The 19283-nt window shown below is 47.3% G+C and overlaps 2 protein-coding genes across 2 annotated transcripts in view; one reads left to right on the forward strand and one right to left on the reverse strand.

Moving 5' to 3' along the window:
* The first annotated feature begins 10682 nt into the window (after positions 1-10682).
* LOC139925732 (ubiquitin-ribosomal protein eL40 fusion protein) lies at positions 10683-13201 on the forward strand. Its single transcript, XM_071917218.2, has 5 exons — positions 10683-10807; positions 11236-11347; positions 11902-11988; positions 12180-12282; positions 13040-13201. The coding sequence occupies exons 2-5, from the start codon at positions 11245-11247 to the stop codon at positions 13131-13133; spliced, it is 387 nt and encodes a 128-aa protein (XP_071773319.1). The 5' UTR covers positions 10683-10807; positions 11236-11244; the 3' UTR covers positions 13134-13201.
* A 4049-nt stretch (positions 13202-17250) lies between these two features.
* The window catches only part of LOC139925730 (homer protein homolog 3-like), a 54039-nt gene continuing 52006 nt past the window's right edge, over positions 17251-19283 (reverse strand). The window contains exon 10 of the mRNA XM_078285697.1: positions 17251-18720. Coding sequence (XP_078141823.1) covers positions 18535-18720 — 186 coding nt within the window. The 3' untranslated portion in view covers positions 17251-18534. The remainder of the gene's footprint in view (positions 18721-19283) is intronic.

Genomic DNA, 19283 nt, shown 5'->3' on the forward strand with positions numbered 1-19283 from the left:
ATAGCGTACTGAGTATAGGGAGAGAGAGAGACAGAGGGAGAGAGAGGGAGGGAGAGAGAGAGAGAGAGATAGGGAGAGGGAGAGAGAGAGAGAGAGAGAGAGGGAGAGAGAGGGAGAGACAGAGGGAGAGAGGGAGAGAGAGAGAGAGAGAGAGAGAGAGACAGAGGGAGAGAGAGAGTTTAACAAGACCTTTATTAGACAATGTACAAACATCAGTCAGCAAAACAAAAACAAAGCCAACAAGACATTCACAAACCAAAAACACAGACACCATGTTATCCTCTCCTCATCTCAACTTCCTGGTAAAAACTAACTCTCCTCCCTCCAGACTACACACAGCTTCCTCCAGACACCACTTACTATGAAACACTAAATCTTGCATTCTTTTGTAGTATTCATAATCTATTGATCTCCTGCCCTAACTAAAGCTTCTACTGTTACCCCAGCATCTACCTTCCTCTTCCTACTGAGGTACACAGCCATTTTTACCCCAGCATCTACTACTGTTACTACTACTACTACTACTGCTGCTACCACCACCATTATTACTATTACAACTACTACTATTACAGTAGAGCAGAAAGTACAACCTTCTCAACTCTTTACGGGCCTCTTACCATGTCCATCTGTGATTGGCTGAGCCTCTGTCTGCAGGTCTGGGACGGGAGGAAGTCAGCCTGGACAGTGGTGAGTCTGGGCCCGGGCTCTGAGGGACAGGACAGGTGGGACATTATCTACCCAAACAATTTTAAAAAATCTTACTCATTTTCTGTCTCCTTCACTCACCCTGTCCGGTCAGGATGTGGCTGGGCGGCTGGCCGGCCGGCTCGGCCCGCTCGCCCTCCCGTCTGCTGTAGTGCTCCTGGGAGGTGGTGGTGTACCGGCCGGTCAGGCGGCGCGGGCTGAACGCCACGTGGCTCCTGGTCATCAGCTCGGCCCCGGACACACACACCGGACGCTCCGGGAGGGTCCACTGAGGGGGGGGGAGAAAGTCTGTAAAGGCCGGGGAGGAGCTGGGGGAGGAGCTGGAGGAGATGGGGGAGGGGCTGGAGGAGATGGGGGAGGAGCTGGAGGAGCTGGGGGAGGAGCTGGAGGAGATGGGGGAGGGGCTGGAGGAGATGGGGGAGGGGCTGGAGGAGATGGGGGAGGGGCTGGAGGAGATGGGGGAGGAGCTGGGGGAGCTGGGGGAGGAGCTGGAGGAGCTGGAGGAGACGGGAGAGTGGCTGGGGGAGGAGCTGGGGGAGGAGCTAGATGGGCTGGGGGAGGAGCTGGGGAGGAGCTGTAGGAGCTGGGGGAGGAGCTGGGGGAGGAGCTGGAGGAGCTGGGGAGGAGCTGTGGAGGAGCTGGCGGAGCTGGGGGAGGAGCTGTGGAGGAGCTGGGGAGGAGCTGGGGGAGGAGCTGGGGGAGGAGCTGGATGGGCTGGGGGAGGAGCTGGGGAGGAGCTGTAGAAGGAGCTGGAGAGGAGCTGGGGGAGGAGCTGGGGAGGAGCTGTAGGAGCTGGGGGAGGAGCTGGGGGAGGAGCTGGAGGAGCTGGGGGAGGAGCTGGGGAGGAGCTGGGGGAGGAGCTGGGGAGGAGCTGTAGGAGCTGGGGGAGGAGCTGGGGGAGGAGCTGGGGAGGAGCTGGAGAGGAGCTGGGGAGGAGCTGGAGGAGCTGGGAGGAGCTGGGAGGAGCTGGAGGAGGAGCTGTAGGAGCTGGGGAGGAGCTGGGGGAGGAGCTAGGGAGGAGCTGGGGAGGAGCTGGGGGAGGAGCTGGGGAGGAGCTGGAGAGGAGCTGGGGAGGAGCTGGAGGAGCTGGGAGGAGCTGTGGAGGAGCTGTAGGAGCTGGGGGAGGAGCTGGGGGAGGAGCTGGAGGAGCTGGGGAGGAGCTGTGGAGGAGCTGGCGGAGCTGGGGGAGGAGCTGTGGAGGAGCTGGGGAGGAGCTGGGGGAGGAGCTGGGGGAGGAGCTGGATGGGCTGGGGGAGGAGCTGGGGAGGAGCTGTAGAAGGAGCTGGAGAGGAGCTGGGGGAGGAGCTGGGGAGGAGCTGTAGGAGCTGGGGGAGGAGCTGGAGGAGCTGGGGGAGGAGCTGGGGAGGAGCTGGGGGAGGAGCTGGGGAGGAGCTGTAGGAGCTGGGGGAGGAGCTGGGGGAGGAGCTGGGGAGGAGCTGGAGAGGAGCTGGGGAGGAGCTGGAGGAGCTGGGAGGAGCTGGGAGGAGCTGGAGGAGGAGCTGTAGGAGCTGGGGAGGAGCTGGGGGAGGAGCTAGGGAGGAGCTGGGGAGGAGCTGGGGGAGGAGCTGGGGAGGAGCTGGAGAGGAGCTGGGGAGGAGCTGGAGGAGCTGGGAGGAGCTGGGAGGAACTGGGAGGAGCTGGGGAGGGGCTGGGGGAACTGGGAGGAGCTGTATGAGCTGGGGGAGGAGCTGGGGAGGAGCTGGGGAGGAGCTGGGGAGGGGCTGGGGGAACTGGGAGGAGCTGTATGAGCTGGGGGAGGAGCTGGGGGAGGAGCTGGGGAGGAGCTGGGGGAGGAGCTGGGGAGGAGCTGGGAGGAGCTGGGGGAGGAGCTGGAGGAGGAGCTGTAGGAGCTGGGGAGGAGCTGGGGGAGGAGCTGGAGGAGGAGCTGTAGGAGCTGGGGAGGAGCTGGGGGAGGAGCTGGGAGGAGCTGGGGGGAGCTGGGGGAGGAGCTGGGAGGAGCTGGGAGGAGCTGGGAGGAGCTGGAGGAGGAGCTGTAGGAGCTGGGGAGGAGCTGGGGGAGGAGCTGAGGAGGAGCTGGGGAGGAGCTGGGGGAGGAGCTGGAGGAGGAGCTGGGGAGGAGCTGGGGGAGGAGCTGGGGAGGAGCTGGGGGAGGAGCTGTAGGAGCTGGGGAGGAGCTGGAGGAGGAGCTGGGGGAGGAGCTGGAGGAGGAGCTGGGGAGGAGCTGGGGGCGCTGTGTCGCTCCAGGTGGAAGAACAGGTCGACGCAGCATATTCCAAAACACCAACATCACTGAACACAACTCAAATCTCTGCATCAAAATCTCTCCAAGTTCAGAGAAGCCCAAAGACTATACATGTTCCAAAAGTACAAAATGTTCACTGTCCTGGTTTCACTCCAACAGTTATGCTACAGTAACATTATAATCATGACAAAACAAATAAAATGTATAGGAGAAAATGCCTGAGTCAAAAAAAACAGCACAAAATAATGCTATTATAATAATGCTTGATGTTCATTAAAGTCACAATAAAACCACATTTTGAGAGTGTCTTGCTGCCTTAATGTGATGTATTTCCTGTTGAAACAGGATGTTGGGGCGGGACATCATTCAAAAGCCAAACCAATGGGAGGTCAGTTATAGAGAGAAAAGGTTTGGTTTGATGGGAGGGGCGAAGGGGCGGGACTTAAGTTTTTATGTCGCCTCCTGGTGCAGCATGAAGTCATCACTAAAGATTTTCTAAAGGTTTTCCAGGAAGTGAGATTTTGATATAAAAACACAATAAAGTCATTGTTTTGTCATGTTTTGACATAAAATGTCAAATAGGTGTATGGTATGACTGTTAGAATAAGCAAAAAAAAAAAGAAGCTATTTTTCATTTCAGTGTGACTTTAAAGGACTGCTTTATATTCTAACATTTTGTAACACTGTGTGTCATGAAACTCCAGTAGGTGGAGGGTTTTTGTTCCAAAACAGAAAACGGGCTGGACATTGAGTTTTGAAAGTCAGACATCTCAGCAGCTGGCCAAGTAATCAATGAGTTACTGGTATTGATCATTAACCCCCCCCCTTCAGATACAGTATGGTCATTTGGTCCTTTGGGGCAGTGAAATCCTCCTTATTGCCCCTCGTACTGAAAGAGTCCAGGTGAGAGGGCAGCACTGTCTCACCTCAGGGAAGAAGAAGCCGTTGGTGGTGGATGACATCGTCTCTCTGTTGCGCCCCTCATCAGTGTCCCCCCTGGGTACGGAGCTGAAATTCTCGTTCCTCCTCATCAGAACGACAGGCTCAACTGGAGAACAAACTAAATCCAGTCAGCCAGGCAGGACAGCAGACAGTTTAATCAGCGTCTCAGCTCCGAGGTCGTCTCTGTCCCGTTGGTTTAGAATGGAGCTAAGATTAAGGATTTGGTTGTGAAACTGGGAAAATGTCTGGACTCATGGCACTGTAGGGTGCTTCGGATAAAAATGTCCACAGAAATGACATTTTGTTAAGATGCTGAGAGCAGAATTCTCTCTGTGCTGTAAAACATTCAAAGATCAGATATGGATTCTCAGCAAACGGGAGGGAAAAGTGACACCAAACATCTGACTGTACAGAAACCCAGAAACTCTCACCTGGCTTGTCGTAGCGAAAGGTTTCCCTGGAGGTGGAGGTCCAGCTGTCGTCACAGAAATCCCCCAGGTTCACTTTCAAACGCTCCTTCGCTCCGGCCGGCCTGTTTCAGACAGGAGACGCAGGTTCTGCATGTCAGTCAGCATTTTGTATACTGCAGTCTAAAACCTCACTGTGCTGCTGAGCTATGAAGTTTTCTCATGGTTCCACTCTTTCATACTGTACACATAGTGATATAATTTTGAAAATTAAATTTAGAGACCCCACAAAATTTTGATTTTGAGGCTTTCAGAGGGACAAATTACAGGTCAGAGACCCCCAGAGTTCCCCCATGAAGAGAGAGAGATCATGGCCTCTAGTGCTGGAACATGCAAAAATATATACCAAGGCACTCTTTTTGCAGTGAAAAATACTGTACACATAGTGCTATTTTTATATATTATTATGCACATATTTCTAATTTAGTAGTCCATATTTAAGTAGGCAGTCATGACTGCTAGTATCATCTGTATGTAACAACTGTAACTTAATCCATACAGTAGTACATACTCCTTCCACATATTTCCAACCAATACAGTCTACTTTACCTTTTTTCATTTTAACATGAAATAGCCAAGAATGATGAAGGCTTTTTAACTTCATACAGAGGAGAGCGCCTTGGATTTTTTCTTATTTCCTCTACAGTCTACTTTAAATTGACACCAGCATACATATATAGAACCCCACAAATGTTTACATCCTATTTTATTGCTTTGCTTTCAGTCGTTTGTTTACTGTTTTATTGCTTATTTTATATTCTATTTGTGTTCTTATATTCCAGTTGTTTTTTCCCTGCTGAAACCTATTACTTTTTGCTGCAGCAACGACCAAATTTACCCTCAGGAATCAATAAAGTTTCACCTGATCTTACAGCAGATGCAGAAACAGAGTGAGTTGGTTCAGATCAAAATGATTCAGATCTGACAGCAGAGACCCTTAAGTGTTCCTGATAAAACATTATAAGCACTTTATGAGTGTGCTGTAGTCATTCTAGTCAGAACATGTTATAATGTGTTATAATACACACAATGTCCAAAACCTTCTGGAGTTCCTGTCTAATAATAATAATAATTATAGTCATCATCTCATATCACAGTCATATCAGATTAATATATAATTAAAGGAATTCTGCTGTGACTGTAGTGTAAAAATAAACCATATGCACTTAAATATGATTATAATGCGCTCACACTTCAAGTCTTAGATAAGGTAAGATGAAACTTTAATGAATGAGTGTTACTGAGACTTCTTGCTCTGTTTGCAACCCATGCTGCTTCTGTAGCGGAGGAGAGGAAAAGGAGGGAAACTGCACAACAGAGACAGAAAAATTCTTTCATGGCATTCATTAATCCAGGCTCTGCTCCAAAAAAAACATGTGCAAAAAGTGCAAACACCTGCAGGCAAATAGTTTGATATTACATCTTTGCCAGTTGTCATCATTTACATAGTCAGATATAATAACAAAACATTTGTCTGCTGCTGTTTGCCGTTTTGAACCTTTGCACTGTTTTGTGAAGCAGAGCATAGCATGGATTAATAAATACCGTGAAAGGCATTTTTAGGTCGTTTTCTGTCTCTTTTTGCCTCTTTGGCGTTTCGTTCTGTGCAGGCTCCCTCCTTTTTCTCTTCATACTAACTGGAACTTTCCTGCAGGGCTTCAGTCCAGACCAACTCAGTCGAGTCCAAGTCAGTTCCAAGACCAGAACGACTCGAGTTTGAGTCGAGACTGGGTCAAAAGGAGGCCGAGACCAAGTCAAGACCAAAACCAGTGCAAAATGAGTCCTATTCAAGACCAAAATAGGCGATAAACAGTGTACACGTCTTTCCAAATGCAAAGATAATGCTAAAGGAGGATGTAGATCAGTCTGCAGGAGCGTCAACATCCAGCTGATCGACACAGAGAGGTCTGAGGGTCACATGGAGCTCGTCAACCCTATAGAGCTTGTTTCCTCTTTGATTGAATTCCCTGACCTGATGAGCAGAGTGATGAATCCTGTTTGGTGCAGTGTGACTGAAGGAAACACTGTTCACTATCTGTTGTAGAGTAAAAACACGAGGACCAATGAACCACAGCGCCACCTGTCTGACAGACGGCGTCAAAATACCTGAAGGTTTACCCGGAATAGCGTGACAATGATCTGGGGATATATATTTTTGCAAAGTCAATAATGGACACTGTAAGCTTTTAAAGGGTAATAGATTATTTAGAAAATTCAATTTAGAGACCCCACAAAATTTTGATTTTGAGGCTTTCAGGGGGCTCAAATTGTAGGTCCAAGACTCCCAGGACTCCTCAAGACTCCCCAGGACTCCTCAAGACTCCCCAGGACTCCTCAAGACTCCCCAGGACCCCTCAAGACCCCTAGGACACCTCAAGACCCCCCAGGACCCCTCAAGACCCCCAGGACCCCTCAAGACCCCCAAGACTCCTCGAGACCCCCAGGACCCCTCAAGACCCCCCAGGACTCCTCAAGACCCCCAGGACTCCTCAAGACCCCCAGGACCCCTCAAGACTCCCCAGGACTCCTCAAGACTCCCCAGGACTCCTCAAGACTCCCCAGGACTCCTCAAGACCCCCAGGACCCCTCAAGACCCCCAGGACCCCTCAAGAGCCCCAGGACCCATCAAGACTCCCAGGACCCCTCAAGACTCCCCAGGACTCCTCAAGACCCCCCAGGACCCCTCAAGACCCCCAGGACCCCTCAAGACCCCCAGGACCCCTCAAGAGCCCCAGGACCCCTCAAGACCCCCAGGACCCATCAAGACCCCCAGGACCCCTCAAGAGCCCCAGGACCCCTCAAGACCCCCAGGACCCCTCAAGACTCCCAGGGCCCTGTATTTCACACCATGCCAGTCCGAGTCAAAACAGAGTCTGAGTCCAAGTCGTCAGGAAAGTGAGACCAGACTGGAGTGCTACAGTCCTGCGTTCCTCTACTACAGTGGATCCCTGCAAAAACTGTGCCTTGGTATTATTTTTTGAGAATGGCCCTTTTCTACATTTTTGCATGTTGCATGTTCCAGCACTAGAGGCCATGATGAATTCTCTTTTTTACGGACAGCGCGGCGCTCTTTGTCTCTTCTCTCCTGCACTGCCTTCCTCTACAGTCTGACTCCTCTGTGTGCGACATGTGAACTGTGTGACAGGATGAGAGCGACCTGGAGGCGGCGGGCCGGCTGAACGCCGCAGCGTGGCTCGTCTCTCTCTCCACCACCTTCGCCGGATCGCCCATAAGCACCGAGGAGACGGACTGCTGAACGGAGACACACACACAGAAACACAGCGTCACCGCTCCTGTGTCGATGACGTCGCCGCATGGAAACAGTCATGGAAAGGTCAGCACCCTCCTCACTGTTGTGTCTACTGACAGCTGACTGTGCTGGTCATAATGTTTTGGTTCCTCCTGGGTCAGAGGAACAGGATCTGCAGCTGCTAAGGACAGTTTATCTCTTGGTGTTGTTATTGATTTTTATTAAAGGAGATTGACAACCCAGCTTAGAGTACAAAAACCTGTGAGGACACCGACTGATACACCATGAAGTAAAATATACACAGTGTTCGAAGAAGTAATGGGATTCTGATGTAAAAATGTGAGAAAATTAAAAAAGAAATTTGGTATTTGCTGTTAAATAGGTGGACGTTATGACATGGAGAATTGCATGTAAACAGGAATATGAATGGAAGAGTTCTATAAGCAACACATGGAAACAGCTTAATCAGAATATTGCCTTGTTTAGAATAAGGCCAATAGTCAGATTATTGCTGTCCATGTAAACAGAGTCAGTGATTAGCTCGTCCTCTCTGGCTGAAGGTGCTGACCAGTGAAATCAGCTGCTGTGGTGTTTGGTTGGACTGAAAACCTGCGGACTGCTGGATCAGGATGGAGCGTTACCTTCTCCACAGGCGGAGGCGCCCTGCTCCAGTCTCCCTGGAAGCTGTCGCTGTACTGGGACACCAGGCTGCGAAGGCGTCCGTCCCCTTTGATAGTGGGGAAGCCCTCTGGTCCAGGAGAAAAACATCAAATCAAAGGCTGTTATAATGCTACGTCACCTCTGAACCTTCACACACATTCCTGCACTGTTACTCATTACAAGGCAAAGCTCCTGTTCTGTGTCAGAGGTTTATTGGAGCGTGTACCCACAGCTTTAAAGTTAATTCCAAACCAAACTACAGTATGAACTTGATGAACCTTTACATTAAAAAAACAAAACATGGCTCAGCAGTTAATCAGTAAGACATGTGGATCCATTTTTTGGGGGGGGTTGCCATATGGATCGATGAATTTTGATCAGAAAAATGACCAAAATATTCAAATCAATTCAGAAAGTTGATCACAAAAAAAGAAAAATGACCGAAAACCATCTGACTGAGATGAATGAGAACAAGCCACAGATGGGATGAACAACACTTTGTCACTGACCTAGATGTTTAACCGGGACCCTCGCAGCAGGAGAGGCGGTGTGCGGGGTGAAGGAGGCTCTGTGGGTGCTTTCTGGAAGGTTCTCCGCTCTCTGGACCCTCCTGAGGGCCGCGGCCGGTCGGACGATGCTGGGGAGCGAGGAGCGCCGGGGCTGGAAGCTGTGGGCCTGGGTGGAGAGGAAGGTCGCCTCCCGGGGGTCCGACGGCATCTTAAAGTTGGTGCGGAGCTTGATCCATCGCGGGGTGCGGCTGACGGCGGCCAGCTGGGGGCGCCGGTAGGACCCCAGCGCCTCGGTCAGGTACTCCCGGATGTGCCGCAGGTCCCGGTGCTGCACCTGGGCCGGGGCGGGACGGGGGACAGACGCCCTCCTCTGGACAGAAGAGAAAGACTGGAAGAACTTCTGGAAGCTGGTGGTGAAGGCGTCTCCGTCGCTCCGGTCCAGGAAGGGGATGTGGGTGGACAGGAGGAGGTCTTTGCCCGTCGGGGGGGCTGGGATCAGGGTTTTCACCGCTGCGGCCATGTTGGATATCACCGTCTGCTCCTCTCTCTCTCTCTCTCTCCTTTACCTTGCTGTTTCCCCTCTTTACATTACTGTGCCTGTGTTTTGGGTAGCTGGAAATGCCACGATGCCTCACCATGGAAACCTGTGTGATGTGGAACACGATGATGTCGATACTGTTGCTGCTGCAGAGAAACAAGGGCATGGTGTCCAGTTCCAACCCCAATGCCACAACATTAGGTGACTTTATGACTGGACACACAAAACTTTAGCATTCATAGTATTTATTCCCACAGTCTGCAAATACACAAACACCAGCTCCACTGAGGGAACAGAAATCTGCTTTTGTCGGGTTTCAGCCTGACAGTGAAGATCCATTTCAAATATTCATCTACTACTGCCTTTCCTTTAGCCTTTCCTTTATCTGTGGTGTCAGAAAGAGACAGCATTAGTGTAGGAGTAATGAAAGGTAGCCTACTTACCTTTTTACCATACTTAAGAACCGTCTAAATATTTGGAGCGGACGTGCTTCTCTTATTCAAGAGTCTTATGCATAATTCAGCATTTCCTTAGATAAACTTACAGTATCAACTTGCAGACTCTCTAACCTGACTGCGTGCTGGCTGCATGCAACACAAAGCAAAGACACTCACTGCAATTATACTGAGAATGTTTGAAGTGGTGCCTTTGGTTGAAAAAATAATAATACAAAAGCTCATTAGGAGGAGGGTTGCTTTTGTTTCTTGTGTTCTTATAAATAAAAAATAAAAATGTACATAGTAAAAATACACATAGTTAATTGCTATCTGTAATTTAACATTAAAAATGAAATATTTGCTTGCTACATTTTCACATACACAGATTATATTACAGATTATATTGGCAGGCCGTGTGGCTCACAGTCAGTTCCATCGTTACAACAGCAGGTGTCAGTGAAACTTCAGTCTGGAACAGTCATGCTCAGCTCGTATCGGCAAAGACACATCCTACACTTTAATATACGACTCAACCTCAACACTCTTTCTGAATATTTAGATTCAGTTCTTAATTTCGGCATGTATATGATCCACCAAGCAGCACTTATTGTAATGAAATTTCAACTTTTAAAAATGGTTGCCGCTGCTCGCTGCCGCCCTCCGGGTGTGTTTTGGTGGAAGAAAATTGAGGGAAATTTTTCTACAAGTTCAAATGTTGCTGCTCTTAGTGCTGCTTGGTGAATTATATGCCGAATTCAACATGGACTCCTCCCGATTCCCCAAGAGCAAGATGATGAACCATACTCTAAAGTTTAAGGGGTATATAGATTTTTTTTTTTTTTTTTTTTTAACCAGTTTGGCGTGACGGGCTCTCTCAGAGAACGGCTTGAGATTTTTGTAAACAATAATTATTCGTGTCAATAGTTTGAGTAAATTGCTCCTTTCGAGAATAAATTTCACGAAAGCCAACGTGAATCAAACACGCATAAAATAAAAATCCAGGATCCGTCCCCATGGAGACATAAGAGCAGGAAGTGACGTATTCGAACCCCCGCCTCTTCCACTCTCTTTTCGTTGAGGCTCAGCTAACGGCCGGGTGGGTGCACATTTTGTCTAGTGGATAATTGTCGATTTTAGGTGAAAATAAAGGTGTTTAATTAGATGGAAATGCAATATTACTACTCCGTTATCGTTAATAGTTGTATTCATCTATCGGAGGCTCATTTCTGAGGCGGAAAATAGACGAAACGGAAACATTTACAACGCTAACGACACGCATGTGGCTAGGCCCCGCACGGACTCCTGTCTGCTGCTAACGCTAACATTAGCTGCTGACTCCAGCACGAGCTTCTGGAGTCAACATTATATTCCGACACAGTGGAAATATTACCAGTACTGCCATATTAGTTTATAATGAACCTAGTTTATCAGCTTTCTGTGTTGGTGTCACCTCTTGATGTTAAGTGGAGTGATGCTGCTTCCAGCTAGCCGCATGTCTGAACTTTCTGAGTTTTCTCTCTCCAGCCTGCAAAGATGCAGATCTTCGTGAAGACGTTGACGGGGAAGACCATCACCCTCGAGGTTGAGCCCAGCGACACGATCGAAAATGTCAAGGCAAAGATCCAGGATAAGGAAGGTGAGCTGTCTCAGATCTGACTCTGTAGAGATGAGTCTAAAGCAACAGTAATGTCGTCTGCCATGATCATGCTCATCATACAGAAATGGTCATCATCATACATACCTGTACTTTCTATTATTTTTCATTAGTCTGTTTAATATATAAATGTAATTGAAAGGGGATTCTCCTCTGCCTCTGGTCGGCTGTAGGTTCAGCAGGTCGGGGTTCAGTAGTTTTACTTGAGGGAACTTGAGCAGGTTTTTCCTCATGGGGGATTGAACTCTGACCCTCTGGTTGGGAATAATCTCACCAATCTTCAGACTAACCTGCTGCATTTACATGACATTTACATTGTTGGAATTTAGCTGATACTTTAACTAAAGTGAATTACAATTTATGAAGTTAGGGTTCAGTATCTTGTCAACAAGACACAAACTTTCTGACATTTCGGGTGCGGGACAGTCTGTCTACTCACTCAGCCTCCCTGTCACCTGCCCATCAGTACAGGTTATTGTTTTACCTTGCATTTAAAAGTATAAATGAAGACGGACTGATAAATGTTGTTTTGGCAGGAATTCCCCCTGATCAGCAGCGTCTGATCTTCGCCGGCAAACAGCTGGAGGACGGACGCACGCTGTCTGACTACAACATCCAGAAAGGTAAGAACTGCTCAGCACAAGGTCCAGAAGTGCTAGATTACAAAAGGAACAAAACAAACCTCGGCTTACTGAGAACAAAACAAGCTATCAGTTAAATATAAGTGTTTAAAACTAGGTCAGCTGTCTTTAGATGAGGCTCTGTGTGAATGAGCGTGTCTTGACTGACGATATGGCGTCTGTGTGTCCATCAGAGTCCACCCTGCATCTGGTCCTGCGTCTGCGTGGCGGCATCATCGAGCCTTCCCTCAGACAGCTGGCCCAGAAATACAACTGCGACAAGATGATCTGCCGCAAGTAAGTGGAGCGTCGAAACCTGTTAAACCTCCAGGATTCAGTTTTTCCATCCAGCTGATGTGAAGTTCTGGAAAAGACATTTGACTAGACAAACCCCAGCTTGTGTACACAGGTTGAACTTATCAAAGGCAGTAGTTCCAGGGGCCGGTCCAGGCTCCATGTTACTGACATTAGATTTAGTCTGAGAAACTGTTTTTTAAAGATAAGTACCCACTTAAGAAAAAAATGTCTAGAAATTTTGAGAACTGAAAGACGAAGCTGTGATCAACTGGCTGCTGTTTTGAATTTTGTCAAAATATTTCAGCTTTCAAAATGTTCCTCTATGACTTTTCCTAGATCCACTTTTTGCACAAACCTGTTAGTTTTTCAAAATCACAAAAGGAAATAGTAGCTGTAATTATATTTATCCCCTTCAGTTGACATCTTGTTGGTCTTTCTAGTGTGAAGTGTCCGGTAGAGCAGATGAGTTTTACCGGTATTTCAGACTCAGTTTGTCTTGGCAGGTGTTAAACTGTTGCTCTTATCTGGAGCAACTTAAGTGCAGCAATTAAGTTGCCAACATGAGAAGTAGCCAATAGTAAGGACCTGGCAACAGAAGGTAGAAATATTCTGGTGTCCCTAAAATCTCTAAATACATTAGTTATTTGAAGGGAAGTTATTATGGATCTGCGTTTAGCTGTGATGTCAGTCTTTTCAGGGCTTCATGTTGGTTCAGGAGTCCCTCCATATTGTTGACCTCTGACCTCTTGTGTCACAGGTGCTACGCCCGTCTGCACCCCCGCGCTGTCAACTGTCGCAAGAAGAAGTGTGGGCACACCAACAACCTGCGCCCCAAGAAGAAGCTGAAGTAGACATTTTGACTGAAGAGGTGCTGACGACTGAAGATGCCATCTTGTGTTAAATAAATGGTCTAAAAAGAGCTGCTGTTCGTCTGGTTTATATTATTTTTGAGTTCCCATAATGAAGGAGAAGGAGAGTTTTTGGTTTAATTTGAGCAGAAAGTTTTAGTATTTGGGCTTATGGAGTGCAGTGGAACTCAGGTGATCATCAGGTTGTTTGCAGAGTGAACGGTTAAACAGAACAAGACTTTCTGAAGCGAGTTCCTAAGGGAAGGAGCTGATGTTTGCTTAACAACTTATCCCATATGAAGATAAAAGATGTTCAGGAACATTTGGACCAAGATTTTATCCGAGATAAGATCAGGAAATTGCAATAAACTGAATTCCTGGCTAAGGAAAATGTATTTAGAACAGCTGTCCATGTCTGAATGTGTCACACTCATGGATGTATTAAACTAGGTCACACTGCACGTTCTTCAGAAATGAGCAGGGTTCATACACAATTCTGGAAATGTTCAGTAAATCCATTTGATCACTTCCAAGTCTTAAAAAGTTGTCATAAAAATCTTGTTCAGTTCCAGTACACCTGACTAAGTTAATGTAGTTGTAAACAAACTGTCTCCACACATTGTGAAACTTGTTATTGGGAAGAATAAGCTTCATTTATAGTGATAACAGCCAGAGATGTAGAGGCAATCTAAGAAAAGGGGGTGAACTCTGACCATCATATATATTTTCAGTAAAGCAATTTTTTTTCTCTTAAATCGGTTTGAGACTACTTCCTGTGGTGTTTACTATGAATTTACATAAAAGATCTATGTCGGCCTTAAAGCTGGTGAACAGCTCAGGCTGGTTTTTGGATATTTTCACAAGCAGCAGACGAGTCGAACGCCAAAATCTAACAATCCAGTCAAGGAATTTATATCTGGAAAAAGTCTGGCATTTTAAAATGGAAACAGTATGAACCCTGGATTACTCGCACTCCCACTGTTCAGGATAATAAAAACACCAAAAAACTGACTTGCATGACTGAGTTTTAATGTTGAACATTGTATACAAATGTAAGGAACTTTTGTCTCACATTGTCAAATCCCACACAAATACCTGTTCTCCACAAATCCACGCTTTCTTCAACAACTGAATGAAAAATCAGACGTGTGGCCAGAACCTGACCAGCTGATCTACAAATCCCTGTTTTCCCATGATGCAACACTTCAATAACAAGTCAGTTACCAAGAGACACCGCTGGATTTTTCTGCAAGAACGGTTTTGAAAACTAACCTGGACTAGTCAAAGGTTTTCTCTGAGGTATTTTGAGTCGGACCAAAGTGTTCAGCGTGTCGGACAGTGAGAGATGCAAACGACTTAAACCGACAGAGAGTGTTTGTGTGACGGAGATGAAGTTGAGCATCAGACAAACAGCTGTGTGCTTCTTCCAGTCGAAGAGGGTTCAGTGTGACAAAGTGGTGCATCTTTGGTACTGCAGTCTCTGTTGCCGCTGGCAACAGAAAGGTGTAACAAACATTTCCCAAAGGCCTTGTTCCAGTGTGTTAAAGGAGGAATCCCCTTCAGATCCCATCACACGGTTACATCTCACCAGTCTGTGATGTTCGATGCATTCCAGGAGTTATTTCACTTCCCCTCAACCCGCCTCGTCTGCTTCTACTTCAGTTAGTGATTCCCTGCATTTCCCAGAATGCCTTTCAGCAGCCCCCCAGAGAAGGGGCGGGGACTTGTTGCTTTCTATCACAGGTGGATGTATGGATGTGTAAATGGTTTGTAAGTGTGATGATTCAGCTGTCGGTTATGTGTATCTGATCGCAGCCATTCAAACCGTCACTGTAGCTGCTGGAAACATCTGGAGGTGACGTCACCTCGTCTACGATTGGCCAGTTATCCACCAAGAAGAAAAATCATCATCAACAGCGGTTTAGGGGGAATTTTCCTTTAGCCAATGGAAAAGTTTTTTTAGGTAAACAATAATACTGAGGAAATACTTAATGAAATTCTCCCTAGTATATAACATATTTATAAAGGTGTTACAACACAATTAAAGTACAATCATGTTTTAACACTTAATACTTACATTGTGTTGTCACACCCTTTTAAGTACATTATAATAGTTTTATTGATCCTAGAAGGAGAACTAGTCTTTTCTGCCTCCTCCTGTGTATAAAGGAGCTACTCATGAAGTATTGACAGAGTATTATTGTGTACTAATACTACACTGGAATAAGGCCGTTGTAAAGTATTCTAATGACGAGTGTGTAGAAGAAGAGCCGAGGCGAGGCGGTGTGTGTTCCCGGCCGGCTCTGAGCTGCAGCCAGCAGGAAACATGATGATTCATCACCTGCTCTCCAACGAGGTTCAGTACCTACAGATGACTTGGATTCACTATCAACAGGCATCTATGCTAGAAACATTATTGCTAATTCAAAAATGCTTGTATGTAACAACTGATGATGTCAAAACTGCTGGATAATGGATAATTTGTCAAAATGTAATAAAATGTCACTGTTATTGGATTGAAAATGTAATAAAACCTGATAATGTAGCCTAATACACAACTGGATAATGTAACATTGTGTAACATTAATGTAACATTTTTAACTGATGTTGTGATATTTTTGACTAATAATGTAACATCTTGTAACAATAAGAATGTAACAAATCAAGTTATGAGTTATCAGTCAGTATTATTATCACATCAGGTAAAACTGTAACTGCCCTTATTAAGTAATAACTGCTATGGTAATGTTAAATTATCTGGCAATTTATCATATCAACAGGTTTTATTCCATTTCTGACCCGTTCAAAGAGACATTTTATTACATGTTTACAAGTTATTACATTATACGGCAGTTATTACAGCATCAGTTGCTACACGGCACCTTATTTGTACCTATATTATCAGCATATTAAGGAATCGATAACTCTTCAGGGGCGAGAAGCAAACGATCAATAGAGAATGTGCATCAGAAGTTCACAAACAAAGCTGACAAACAGGTCAATTAAGTACCAGATTACTAACACTACTGCAGCTGTGCTTTGTAACTCCAGCAGTGTGAGGCTGCTGCACGCTGCCGGGTAACGCACGCGCACACACACACACACACACACACACACACACACACACACACACACACACACACACACACTACTTCACATCCCTCCTGCAGAGCTCATGCAGTGCTCTCATGTGATCTACGCTCTGCAGCTCCAGCCTCTCTACTTTATTATTATTACTATTATGGCAAACTGTAGTGTTACGAACACAGAAAAAGGACAAAAAAGTGAAACCCCATAATTTCGTTAACACTGACAAAATCAAAATCAAAATAAAACTTGGCACATACATCGTCAGGTGCATCCCGACTCAACTCAAGGACATCCAGGGTGGGAAGTGTTTCCTCGGCCTGCAGCCGCAGCAGAACAGCAGCTGGCAACATGACTGCCGGAGCAGCGAACTTCACCAGCCGCAGACAAAGTTCAGCATCATCGGGCCGGTAGCCGGTGGAGGTTTCCCACCCGGACTGGGAGAAACGCATCGATGAACATGAATAATAGAGTGTGTGGTGAGAAAGAACAGTCCTCATAAAACATGGATAGAAAACGGCTCTGCTCCCAGCGATCCTCTCAGGTCAGAAGGAGCAGATTGTTGCATCTCGGAGTGTGTTGCTCTGCTGGCTGCTGGGAGGCGGAGCCTGCAGCGACACTGTCCGTCACCCTGACCGAGCCCCTAGCCCCGAGCCCCTAGACCCTAGCCCCTAGCCCCGAGCCCCGAGCCCAGGGCCCCGAGCCCCTAGCCCCGAGCCCCTAGACCCTAGCCCCTAGCCCCTAGCCCCGAGCCCCGAGCCCCGAGCCCAGGGCCCCGAGCCCAGGGCCCCGAGCCCCGAGTCCCGAGTCCCGAGCCCAGGGCCCCGAGCCCAGGGCCCCGAGCCCCGAGCCCCGAGTCCCGAGCCCCAAGCCCAGGGCCCCGAGCCCCTAGCCCCGAGCCCCTAGCCCCGAGCCCCGAGCCCCGAGCCCCGAGCCCAGGGCCCAAAGCCCCGAGCCCAGGGCCCCGAGCCCAGGGCCCCAACCCCCGAGCCCCGAGCCCCGAACCCCGAGCCCCACGGTGGTTCAAGGGGAATGCCACCAAAACGGACTTTTAAAGAATAAGAAAAGCAATTTTGGACCTGTATATAATTAGTCTCTTCCATACCTGTAGTTCTTGGACCGACAGACAATATTGGCTCCAGAGTCAGGCAGAACTTATCCTTTAAGATTGTTATTGTGCAAAAACAGACATTTTATTGTAATTTCCCAATATTTTTTCAGTTGCTGTATCAGTTTTGAGTTACTGGATCTCACAACCAAAGGAAGTGTGAATCTATAGCCCTATTTGCACAACACTGGTATTATATGGGGACCTCATGTAATTAATGAATGACCCCCAACCTCTGTGTTTTCATGAAAAACATTCACACAGGATGATGAAACTTGGTGAAATCACTGTTGCCCTGGAAACAACTGTATATGGTAAGATTTTTGTCTCAATAAAGAAAATATACTAAGTGGAGTGGACTGCCCATTCCCCATTACATAAAGACAGCTGACTTAAAACTAATAAACCAACTGGAAAAATCTTTTGACATTTTTTTGGAAATGTCTACTTTTGGAGAATAACAACCTCAAACTCAATTTTGGTGAAATTCCTCGAGATGCTACGTGTGTCATTTTAACGTCAATACATCATCACCACATTAATTTTGAGACATCAGTATAATTACCGTAAACAAACCAGAGCAGCAGTGGTCAGCCTGTCAGCCTCTATCAGCCTCTACTCTGCATCCTCCATAGTTTCTCCACCTGGTGGATCTGGAGGGAAATCTGCTGGATCGCTTTACGGCACAAAACAGGAAGAGGTTCTGTTCTTCCAGAGCAAACGGAGCTAAAGCTGAAAGAGTTTCTGGCAGCAGATGGTGGAAGGAGGGAAAGGAAGATGGAGAAATCACTTCCAACATGTTGATCCTCTTCAGGGAGGGGGAGGGGGGGGCAGGAAGCAACGGGGCTTATGGGAAATGTAGTCTTAATGTGGAGAAAGACTAGAACTAACAATACTGCTGCTGTGAGATAGAGACCAGTCTCCACCAGGCTCTCATCTGTTTACAGTAATTATACCAAGGTATCATGATAGACTGATGTTTCTAAATTCTACCTGTGGCACCTTTAAGAGGTTTCCTGTACCTCCTCCGTTTACCTTCACTGATCTTAACAAAAACAGATCCATGGAGGTAAACTCCCATCAGTCGTCCTCCATGCTGATCTTTGACCTTTGCTCTGTTACATCAGTAAAACTCAAATCAAGGCCAAAAGGAGGAAAGCAGCGCTGGCTGCTGGCTGCTGAGCTGCGGCCCTGCTGCTGCTGCGGAGGCTATTTGTCGATGAGCTTGGCCAGGCTCTGTCTCAGGCCGCTCAGGTCGCAGATCTTGACGTCCAGAACCTCGATGACCCGTCGCACCTCGACCTCCGCCTCCTCCCGCTCCTCCCGGCTGGAGGCGAGGGTGTTCTCCGCGCTCTGAACCCGATCCTCCAGCTCGGCGTTTCGCCTCTCCAGCTCCTACAGACAGACACAGAGACATATACACTAATCTGTATAACAGTAGATGGGAGTTTTTGCTCTACAAACAAGAGATAATCAGCAGAGATAATCTCATTGGTTGAGTTAAACCTCAGTGGGCGGAGCAAAAGAGCCACAGTTTTAGATGTGTAAGTAGGTGTGTGTACTGTACAGATTGAAGTTTTACCTCTACAAACGTTTCTTGGAGGCGGAGCTGCGCCGGAGACAGAAATCTGATTGGTTGAGTTAAACCTCAGTGGGCGGAGCCAAAGAACCACCGTTTTTCTGGCTAAGTAACATTAGACTGAAGCTCAGTGAAAAAGACAAGAGGTAAGAGAGGAGGAAGCTAATATTATGAAGCCTAGCGCTCTGCTGCTAACTGAAAAAATACAATCTATCATACTAAGTTAGCTATCTTCCTCATGACTCTGAATAACTGTGGTTTGTTTTATAAACCTTTTTTGCTGTATTATTTATATTCTGTTTTCCTTTGCTGTATCATATTCCCATTTGCTGCTGCAACGACCCAGTTTCCCCATGGGGATCATTAAAGTTTAAATCTT

The sequence above is a fragment of the Centroberyx gerrardi genome, chromosome 9 (assembly GCF_048128805.1).
Source record: "Centroberyx gerrardi isolate f3 chromosome 9, fCenGer3.hap1.cur.20231027, whole genome shotgun sequence".
NCBI lineage: Eukaryota > Metazoa > Chordata > Actinopteri > Beryciformes > Berycidae > Centroberyx > Centroberyx gerrardi.

Bases quoted from the DNA above. Each gene is read 5' to 3' on its own strand.
- LOC139925732 (XM_071917218.2), top strand. From the start codon at position 11,245: ATGCAGATCTTCGTGAAGACGTTGACGGGGAAGACCATCACCCTCGAG. The intron at 11,989-12,179 runs GTAAGAACTGCT...TGTGTCCATCAG, and splicing joins TGACTACAACATCCAGAAAG to AGTCCACCCTGCATCTGGTC. The intron at 12,283-13,039 runs GTAAGTGGAGCG...CTTGTGTCACAG, and splicing joins GACAAGATGATCTGCCGCAA to GTGCTACGCCCGTCTGCACC.